This window comes from Histoplasma capsulatum, genomic scaffold, assembly GCF_000149585.1.
Source record: "Histoplasma capsulatum NAm1 scaffold_24 genomic scaffold, whole genome shotgun sequence".
NCBI classification, from domain to species: domain Eukaryota; kingdom Fungi; phylum Ascomycota; class Eurotiomycetes; order Onygenales; family Ajellomycetaceae; genus Histoplasma; species Histoplasma mississippiense.
Genome location: NW_001813959.1, coordinates 2,218 through 12,737, shown reverse-complemented (window position 1 = coordinate 12,737; position 10,520 = coordinate 2,218). Strand labels below are relative to the sequence as shown.

The window sequence follows — 10,520 nt, the reverse complement described above, 5'->3', positions numbered from 1 at the left end:
GACGAGGTGGCAGGGTCCTTAATCATATAGCCAAGAATAATGGACGCCACGAGAACACCAAGGAGGATGTCGTTTGCAAACGCGGCGACAATGTTGTCCGGCACAAGGGTGTCGAAGAGCTCGACGACAATATCATGCGCCTGGTAGGCGGAACGTGAGTCGATGTCTTTTTGCAAGTCCTTATCGACAGTGCGCGAATCAGGGTCGACCTCGGAAAACTGCTTGCTCCAGACCAATGCCACGAGGATTGTGCTGTGAAAGATTGCGACCAGCGTGGTAAAAAGGTAGTATCCAATGGTCCAGCGAGCTAGAAGTGCTCCACCGCGCGACATCTCCCGCAGCCGCTGAACGGCTAGGATCAGAGAGACCACGATCAACGGTAGGACTAACGAGAAATCAGCAAAGATTCGACAAAATAATGAAACAATTTCCTTTTTAAGCGTTTTTTTTTTTTTTTTTTTCCTTTTTTTTTTCACATTCATTTTTGTTGGATATTTAATTTTATTTGCGAGGAGAGAGGGGGACCACAGGATACAGGTTGTTCTTGTGGCTACCTCACTTACCAATAGCTTTGAGAGCGCGCAACCAGATTCGGCCAGGTATGCCGCAGAGATCGACAGCGGCAACAGGCACTTTGTCCACCGTTGTGTTCACAGCGAAACCGATCGCGATGGCGATGGCAGCAGAGATAAGAATCTGGTATACCGAGCCGGGCGTTTTCACTTTCTCCCACAGGGTTTTCTTTGGCTCTTCCACCCGCTCCATTGTTTCAACCACGCCAGGACTCTGGACGTGCTTCAGGGGCTGGGTCTTCTCTGTAGAGACAGCTTCCTCCCTCAGGTCGTTGGACGACATTGCTACTGGGGTTTGATGGGAAGGCCTCGAAACGGGGCGGGGAAGTGTCTGTCAAAAGAAGAGGGGAGGGATGTCGCCAGCAGGAGATGCGAGAAAAAAGCAGAACGCAGGGGACCAGGGGATTTGGGGTGACGGCGGATCTTTATTTCCACTCCTCACCCCCCATCTTACATAGTATGACAACAGGATTCAGCTCCATCATAGCATCATGGCGAATGCCAGACTGAGCATGCCAAGCTTCGATTCGAAACTTGGGGCAGACCCCAGCCAGCACTGATGGTTGGATACGGGGCCCTCAGCCAACAGTGCCAATCGTGCCAATCCTCTCGTGCGCAAAACACCCAACAAGCAGGAGAATGACATCTGTCCAGGGGTGGGACGCCAAAGCCCTTCTGCCAGACTCCGCACCTCAAACAAGGAAAAAGGGTGCGAGAGATGCTTCACAGAGCGGACCGAGTGGACACTGGGGAATCATCCCTCGTGTCCCAGGGAGAGGCCATAAGGAGATCCTCCGCCACCCTGCAGAAGGCTCGATGCAATGGATATGGTGTTCATATCAAGGTATTTGGTTAGGGTTGTCAGGAGCGGAATAAATGTTTGACCTACCCACAAACGAACTACCAACAATGGAAAACGCAAGGAATTCTATCAACCCTGGATTTCCAGCATAGGCACCCCTGGAATAATCCAGAGGTACCAATCAACTCAAGCGCCCACTAGACCCGGCCGTGTTGGTCGTCATACCAATTCTCACTCGAGATTGACCGCCGAGCCGCTGGGCCTGCGCCAAGACGTTACGCCGCTCGCATCTTGGCCGCAAGCCCCCCCCGCAGCTCGGGCACCAGCTCATTGGCCGGGCTGAACATCGTCGCCTGGCTCTCACTTCTGCAGAGGAGCGTCGTGAGCGTCTTCCTGGGATGGTGCAGCACGAGGCAATCAGAATGGGGAGACAGCAAGCAGTTCCTGGTTTTGCTGCCGACGGAAACTCAGTAAGTTGGTATCTCATCAAGTGACACCGTACTCTAGTAGAATAATGTTGAATACAATAAAGTATTATATTTTCGGGGGGCAAAAGAAGCCAACCGGGCACTTCCTGCCGCCAAACAAGCCAAGCCGAACAATCAACCCCACAAACATCCCTGTTTAACGCTCTCCTACGCAAGTCTCAGATACGCCCCTCCACCCAACTCTTGCGCAGCCCAGGATGGTGGGCGGGGGGTGGGGATCTCCGCTGATGCTTAAGGTTGGAGCGTCGCCCGTTGGCATTGTTGGTCTACTAGTAGTTAATAATGTTACATTTTCGCGGAGGCCCCGCCGTGCTGGATAAAGGTATTCATTAACCCCCGACCGAGGCTGGGGCTGTGCTCACACAGCCGTTCAACGCTCGAATGGGGAAATGACATAGTTAACTATAACTAGTTAACTACTCCGTATAACTATACTATGTACAGTTGCTAATATAATCCAGATTCATAAGTTATAACTAACTAATCAAAGTGCTGTACAAAATGAACATAACAAAAAGCAAGAGAAGACAGAAAAGACAAAAAACCCAGCACCAGGGACTGGGCATACATACATACATACATACATAAGGAACACTACAGGCGAAAAAAAAAAAAAAGGATAAATTATTTTCAATCAAGCGTAATGTACTCCGTAGTACATACATATATTCAACAAGGACTGTACAAGCTGAACAAACCCATGAAGATGGATTAATTTTCAACATAAACCATTTTCAGTACTCAAAATCACGGACATCAAATCAAAGCCAAATCAAAGCCAATCAGGGCCATCAGGCAAACACAGCACGGAGGACATCAATAAATAAGAAATAATGCAATAACCATGTATAATACGTATATGTTAACACTTTTACAAATACACCATCACACGCTGCCAATCTCATCGCACCGCCAGCCAATTCCGCCACTCGCACCGGCATCCCCCGGTGCCGCCATCAAACCCCCCTGCTGAGGAAGTACCCCTCGCGCTCCCACCAAGCAACGACCCCGGGTTGACCAGCTGGCCCCCGTACCCCCGATCCTCCACCTGCAGCGCCTTCGAAGATAACACGTACCGTTGCTCCAAATCGAGCTGGTAGCAGTAGACCATCTTGGACTTTGGATCGCCGCCGTGTCTGTCCAAGACGATGGTGATGGGGTAGGGGAAGGAGCCCGGGCGCGTGAAGTCTGTCGCGGCGGTGGGGAAGGGTACTGCCGTGGAGGACTCGGGCGCGGGAGGAGAGGAAGAGCCCGGCGTCGGGGTTAGCGATGGCTGCAGCGGGATCAGGCCCATGCTATTCTGCGAAGGCTGCGTCCAGATCTGTACGAGGAACCGGGTCTGCGTCCAGGTGCAGCGGGTGCGAGCGGCGGAGCGCGTTGAGCCGCCGTTTTGGTCGTCAGGCGCTACGGCTAGAACGGAGTCGTTGGTCAGAGGCCTGTCGGCTTTGAGGAAGATGGAGCGGTCGAAGTAGGTGTAGAAGCCGTAGTGTTCGGTAGGGAGACCGCGGTCATACAGACGGATCGGCTGGGCGATAGGGAGCGGGAGGAGGTTTGCGGGTGCGGCAGTCCCGTCGGGGTTGTGCGCTGGGTCGGGGATGGCGTCCCGTAGGTCATCGGCGTCAGCGTCAGTGCCGTGTGGTGGAGGAGTGTCTGCGCGCCGTTGGCGGGTAGATATTTTTATCGGCTCTGGAGAGAGGAAGGTTGCGAAAAACGGTGTATCTTCCCCCGCAAATGGTGCAGTTACTCCATCAGACGTGTTTCCCAGGAATGCCTGTTCTTCAAGTCCCGGTGGGGCAGGGATCGGAGACAATCCGCCGCTCCGTCCCTGCAGCGATCGACGACGGCTGGAGCCCAAATTATCCGGGAATGTGGAGGTCGATCGTTTCCTATTTAAAGGGACTGTGCTATGAGAAAAGGTGCCGTTCTGGAAATTGATCTGGATCCTGAAGTTCGGTTGGTCCGGGTCAAAGGGCTTGTTTGCATCCTGGTTTTCCTTTGGCAACGCACAGCTCCACATCGATGTTGGGCGTATGCACCCGGAGTTGGCGACGGCTGCATTCGGGCCCGCAATGGTTGAAACCCCAGTTGGCATGGGTGGATAGCCCGTCAGGTTCAACCAGCGTGACTCGGGTGCATCATCACGCTTTCTCGTGAGAGTGATAGCGAGCACAACACTGACAATAATGATGGTGATTAAAACAACTGCAATGCACATGTACCACCGGCGTCGCTTTCTGCCTTCTCGACCAGATCTACCAAAGCAGCCTCTGTTACTCAAACAGCCCCTGCCGCGCCACAGGCCGCCGACCTTCCTAGCCATTCGGTCCTCGCGTTCTAACCTCTGGCGCCTAGATTCGTTCTGTACTCGTACATCCCCGGGTCTCTCGATGTCCGAGAGGTGCACAGGGTTGTTTGGCAGACGGGGCGGTAAAACACCTCGCGGTAGAGGATCATTCCTGGCGTGGTACGTTGCTGCTGGGGCCTGCGGGGCCTGCGGGGCCTCCGGGGCCTCCGCTTGCCGCATACTGGACAGGAGTATTCCACCTCTCGACGCCATTTGTGTCTGTCCTTCGGGGGATAGAGGTCCTGGTGATTGAGGCTGCGGGTGCAAATCGGAAGGAAAGATAGCTCTATACCGCCGAACCTTTGTGACCTTGTTAGGTGGAGAGTAAGGCGGAGGTTGGTTGCTTGACGTTCCGACGCTTATACTTGGTGAGTTTTCTGAGACCTTGTGTGCGGGGGACACCCGTCGAGGGATCGGTGGCAGAGGTCCCGTTGGGCCAGTCTGGAAAGGCCCTATTGGCGCAGCTCTGAGCAAGGGAGTTACCGTAGCTTGGCGAACGTTGGGGGAAACATCCGGTTCGTCTTCGATCACAGTTGAATCAGAATTCGAGCGTTCCCTTGGCTCCGCTCCTCTCCGTATGCTCTCTACGAATCGTTGGAAAAACGGGTTGTTGGGATTTTGATTCTGGATTTGAACGTTCTCTCCAGGCACAGGTGGAAAAGCGGCGACGTTGCTGTTGCCAGAAAATCCAGTAATATGACTCGTAGACGGCAATGGTGGTGGTGGACTTTGTTTTGTGGGAATAAAGTAGTTGTGTAGACTCTGGTGAAATTGTTCCTGGGTATAGCCAGCGGAAGTAGGGCTGGAGATCATGAAGGGAATGGTCTGTGCAGAAACTGTGGAAATGTGAGAAGACTTATTCCTCGATTTCCGTGAAGACGGCTGTGAGCAATCATCATCGTCCCACTCATCATCATCAGAGCTGGATCCTTCACATTCACCACTTGGTTTGCCAACTGTGCCTGCGGCAGATTCCCAAACGCTCTCTTTCTCCTCACCGCTATACGGGGTATCTGGTGAAAAGAAAGAAACTTCCTCGTCGAACTGTTTCTCCCCGTACTTATTATTATTATTGTTGTTATTAACGTGAACTTGCAGCTGCTGTGAAACAGCAAACGGAAACGGGGGAATAGCCGGCAGTGTTTCATCTTGGGGTGACCTTAAACTCATTTTACTGGCGATGGTGTTTGATCTTGACAGGAGCGGGGAGAGCAACAAGTTCCACCACCCTTGCGACCGTGGTCTTGTAGCGATGGTGTCCATGCTGTATCTGCTAGGTATCCCCGCTTGCAGTTTACTTTCATCCGACAAGGATCGCGGACGACCCGTCCGTCGACAGTCCGGCGAGTCATCTTCGAAAACTGTCCCCACAGAAAAAGCACGATTTCTTCGCGTAGGGGTTGAAACTTGGTCGTCAAATACCTCACGAGCCTCAGCGGGTTTGGTGAAGGAATGTGAGGCAGGAATGGCAGGGACCGGTGGAATTATCGACGGTGGGCGACCATCTTTCACCCGTGGCGTCGGTTGAGAATAGACGCTCGACGGAGGTCGTGTCCGGCGTGCTTCCGGGCTTCCACTGCTAAAGGTATCCCAAGGATTATCCTCTCTCGCGGGCGTGATGATGATGGTCGGGGTAATCGGCGTAGTATTTGTGCTTCTTTGGCTGTTTGGAGTCCCAACATTGTTCTGAGCCGGAGTGCTGTCACCCGCGAGCTTTTTTGTTTTTCCCGGGCTAGCGGCGTCGCGGTATGGAACGCTCAGTCCAATCATAATAGGGAGGTCGGAGGGCGATAAATCCTGCGTTTTGCTAGGAGAAACCCGCAAGGCATCCAGGGGAGATTTCTTCATTTGCTTAACAAAGGAAGCGGCCTGCACGCCCTGTGAGGTATCTTCGACATCGTCTTTGATCTCCCCATAACCCCTTGTTGACGACAGTCTCCGTTCCGGCAGCAGTCTGTTCGCATGTGCTGGCCTAGCAGTAGTTTCTTTCCCCTTCGAGAGAAACCTCAGGTCATTCAGGTCAATATATCCTCTCCCACCAGCCGACTGCCGACGCTTCGACACCGCATCCCGTCTATATTTCGTATCATTGGAAAAGTTCGTGACGAGGTTGAGCCCAGGGCGCGTTTTCTTGTTCGTTGCAGCCTCCCCATGGTTTCGTTTCATGATAGTTCGACCGGGACGTTTAATGGAATCCCAACGGCTGGGGCGGGGAGCTTGAGAGTTTTCGCCAAGAAGCTTCTCGTTATCCTCCGTTTGGCCATCAAACCGTTTCGCATTGCCGGCTTCAAAACGAGTTTGCCCCAGAGTAAAATAGTCCTCGGACCAGGAAAGGGGGTTTTCATTGTCCTGTGCTGGTGCTGCCGCTGCCAATTGCGAACTGTCGGGTGATTCGAAAGGGGTGTATATCTCTTCTTTTATAGGAGAAGACAATGGGAACGTGGGGATATTTTGTGCACGAAGGTACGAAGCGGCCATCGGCGGGACCTTGTACTGCGCATTATAGTCATTCATCTTGCTAGGTCATAAAACGACAGATCGGCTAAAAAAGGTTGCGCTTTGTAAGTCAATATATGTCGGATGAAAAATGGGCCATACAAGAAGGAGGGGCTTACCATAGATGATACAAGTATAAAAAGCATCCAGCTGCCGGGTAAAATCAGAGGCGTTCGTAACACATGCAGAAGTAGAAGCAAATCATCAAGCTGACATTGTACAGGATTTCCTCAAAAGTTAGATATCCTCACAAAGAGAGATGAGGTGAACAACAGCAAACAATAGAAGTGAATGTCCACTGTTTACTTATTGAAAAATGAGCTTCTGTCAGGGCAGGTCAAAAGAGAAATAAATCCTGTTGCCGGTGAAACAGGAAACTGACAACAACATCTATTGAATGAATACTAGTAATGAACAATAAAAAAAAAGTGCAAATGTCCAAAAATGAATGAAAGAGACCCAGTGAATGGGATTCACTGAACCTATGATGGTGTTTGATACTTGATGCAATGAAGAAGACAAAACAAACAGCCTTTTTAACAAAACCAGACAAATATCAAGAGTGTCATGTGAGAGTGAGAGGAAAAAGAAAGACAGACAGGCAGAGAGAGAAGAGAGAGAGAGAGAGAGAGAAGAGAGAGAGAAGAGAGAGAGAAGAGAGAGAGAAGAGAGAGAGAAGAGAGAGAGAGAGAGAATAGAAGCTGCCAGAGGAAGATAGCATAGCAAACTCACGAAAAAAGGAACAGAACCAAGAACCAGCCAGAAAGGAAATAGATAGGTCCATGAAGAGAGAAAGAACCCATTCAAGACGCTTCTCCGCTCTTCCAGCCAAGTTCATTATGACGCCCAATACCGCAGCCAGGGGCGGATATGGGGTCTGGATAGGTACAACTATCTATCCATTCCATTTTGGCGCCCTGCACCACCATTTCGCAATCAAACCCAGGTGGAGAAGACCGAGGATAATTATAGCAGGGAAACAGCGCCACCACGAGGTCACCAAACCAAGGGGGAAAAAAAATGAAAAAATAAAATAAAAAAAAATAAAATACTAGAAAAGAGAAAAGAAGAAATACAGCGAGCTCCCCATCCTCCACCAATCAAGAGACGGGAGTACCTGCATGTTAAAGCCTATGGGCCCTCGTGCATGTAACAAGGACATGGAGATCAAGGGCGAAGAAGAAGAAGAAGAAGGAGAAGGAGAAAGCCATAATGATACAGAGAGCTGTAGCCGCCTGCGCTGTCTGGATGTAGTATGTATACAGGGCCAACCCGACCAACCAGACGCAGTCAGACGCATGGAGCAGCGCATGGAGCAGAGTGTCCGGCTCAGCTGCGAAGGGGGGTTATGGCGGGCCCAGGAAGAGGCGAGGCAGGTTAAGTCATCGTGCCAGCGACGAGATTGGACGGCTGGCTAATGACGAGGGGAGTTCGCCAGGCGAGGGAGAGGATCGATGTGGAGGTGTGAGAAGTGTGAGAGGTTTACACAGCGTCCAAGTAGCTTTGCTCCGTCGATGAAAGGAGCTTTGGGGCCTGGGCGGCGTGGGCCAATCACGCGGCGCGGATAGCCACTGCGGGCCTTGATTGGGCGGCTAGTTAATGACGGGTAATTAGTCATACTGGGCGGGCGCTTAACTAGGGGGGTTGACGCTGTTGACAGGCAGTGCTCGATTTCGAGGGTGAGATGCTCCTCCGTTCAACTTGTTCAAGTTCATTATTGGGGGGCAAGGGGTACCTTGGTATGTACTGTACAGACAAATCTGTGTATGTTGGTTGGTTGGTCAGTTTTGACGGCGCGATATAATCGAATCCATTATATATATATATATAGGAGCCTCTCGCCAGCACAGCTCATCCACCAAATCTTCCCCTCTCATTTCTTTTGGCGGGATATATAGGATTTGCCGATATCTATATCAACCTACGCATTGAGAATGCTATACACGCATGACAAACTATGTATTCTTTCTTTCTCATTCGCATCATTTTTTGTTTTCTTTTTCTTTCATTATAAAGGGGTAAATTGAATATGAACAAACACCACGCGGGCATGGCAGCTTGGTCATGGAAAGGTAAGAAGTTCAAAAAGAATATAAATAAAAGAAAGAAAGAAAGAAGAAAAAAAGTCGATAGATATGAGCGGGCGCCTTGATTGGGGGTATAGGGTATTCTAGATAGATCCATGGATAGCATGGCATGTCTGGTACCGTTCTCGATTGCGGATGAAGCAATTTTAATAGGTTGGGACGGATGTATAGAAGGCGAAGTGAAAAATGCGAGAAACGAGAAACGGGGAATGAGAGAAGAAGAGAATAGATTAAAACTGAGAGAGTGTTAAAAAACTAGAAGAAGAAGAAGAAGAAGAAGAAGAAGAAGAAGAAGAAGAAGAAGAGAAACGAAATACATGACAAAAGGACCCGGGAAGCCGGACGAGTCTGCAGTAGTTATATCATATGGCTTGCATAACCAATGGTAAGGGAAAAAACAAAGAAGGGAGGCAGGGACGGATGGTTGCCAAACGGAACAAACCTAAACAATGAAAATATATAAACGGAAAGACTGAAAGGCGCAAAAAAAGAAGAAGTATAGTCGCGGAGAACATGGGAACTCATATCGAATCGGTTGGTATCTGGTCAATAAATAAAAGGAGGAGTTGTTGTAAAATCCAGCCAGAAAAAAGAAAAATGAAGAAATGGATTGAATCAAAAAATTTAGAAAAAAATATAAAATAAAATAAAATGAAATGAAAAATGAAAATTAGAAAATAAAATAAAGACATAAGAGCTAGTTAACTCCAAATTCCACGAGGTAGTATTTATATCTACCTTCTTTTCTTCCTTGCCCGCATTTCCATATCCATCCAAACCAAAGGCGGGAAAAAAAAAAAAAAAAAAAAAAAAAAAAAAAAAAAGTGATAAAGAAGACCAAAATTCGAAGCCGGGATGGAAATCAAAATTGGAGAAATGAAAAAAATGAAAACGAGAAAACCAATGATATCAAAAGCATCTCGCACCTGGTCGAGTGCGTATAAAATATATAAGTGGCCAGAAAAGCAAGCAGATCGTGTCCATGTGCGCGGGCGTGTGGTGTGTTTATGGTCTGTGTCATATCATATCATATCATATCCTCTCAACCGTAGCAGGAGAGAAAGAGGTAATTAACCCCACCCCCCCACCTTCCTGGGTTCATCTGATGAAGTCAACCCGTTCCATTTATCCGCTGTGTATGAACTACCGCCCATCGCATGTGGGCAGCTACTGAACTCCCAAAGATGCAGCCACCCGGCGACAGACTGATAGGAAAGGAGGTAGGAGCAAATGCATGCAGCGAATAAAAACACAAAAGCCCGGATAATCCTCGATCTTAGATAACAGTCATGCAGTTTCGATTTGCAGGGATGTAGAGGTGAGAGGGAGAGAAAGGAGGGGGGGGGGTGGAGGTTGGGTATATAAATCATGTCATTTGCGTCATGCGGGGAAAAAGTGGACATCGACGGTCGAGTCGCTGGTTCTAGTTTTGGAGATTAAACGACGTAAAAGAACAGGTCGCTTGATATGGAAGGAGAAGAAACTTGCGTTAAATGCTGGCGCTTGCATCATCTAGGAGAAGGGGAAGGGGGGAGGGAGGAAATGAAGATAAACGTTCATAGTCAAACTTAAGCGGGTGTTTATAGAAAGGCGGTCGAAGTTAGGCGGTGGTATCGAGACGAATTTCTCAAGCAATCGTGTCCGATCCCTTCCCAACCTGCACAGCAGTGAACGAGAAAACCCAAAAAAAAAAAAAAAAAAAAAAATACAATCCATGCGTAGTCAAACACA

General features: G+C 49.5%; 2 protein-coding genes across 2 annotated transcripts; both read right to left on the bottom strand.

Annotated features, from left to right (window-relative positions):
* Window positions 1-3: 3 nt before the first annotated feature.
* Window positions 4-855, bottom strand: HCAG_09153 (predicted protein; the record flags this gene model as incomplete). The annotated part of the gene is made up of 2 exons (XM_001535886.1): window positions 4-385; window positions 564-855. Coding segments are annotated over 2 exons (674 nt in total), but the record flags the coding sequence as incomplete, so codon positions are not given.
* Window positions 856-2,232: 1,377 nt separating this feature from the next.
* HCAG_09152 (predicted protein) lies at window positions 2,233-6,720 on the bottom strand (the record flags this gene model as incomplete). Its single annotated transcript, XM_001535885.1, has 3 exons — window positions 2,233-2,264; window positions 2,443-2,456; window positions 2,939-6,720. The coding sequence occupies 3 exons, from the start codon at window positions 6,718-6,720 to the stop codon at window positions 2,233-2,235; spliced, it is 3,828 nt and encodes a 1,275-aa protein (XP_001535935.1).
* Window positions 6,721-10,520: the final 3,800 nt, after the last annotated feature.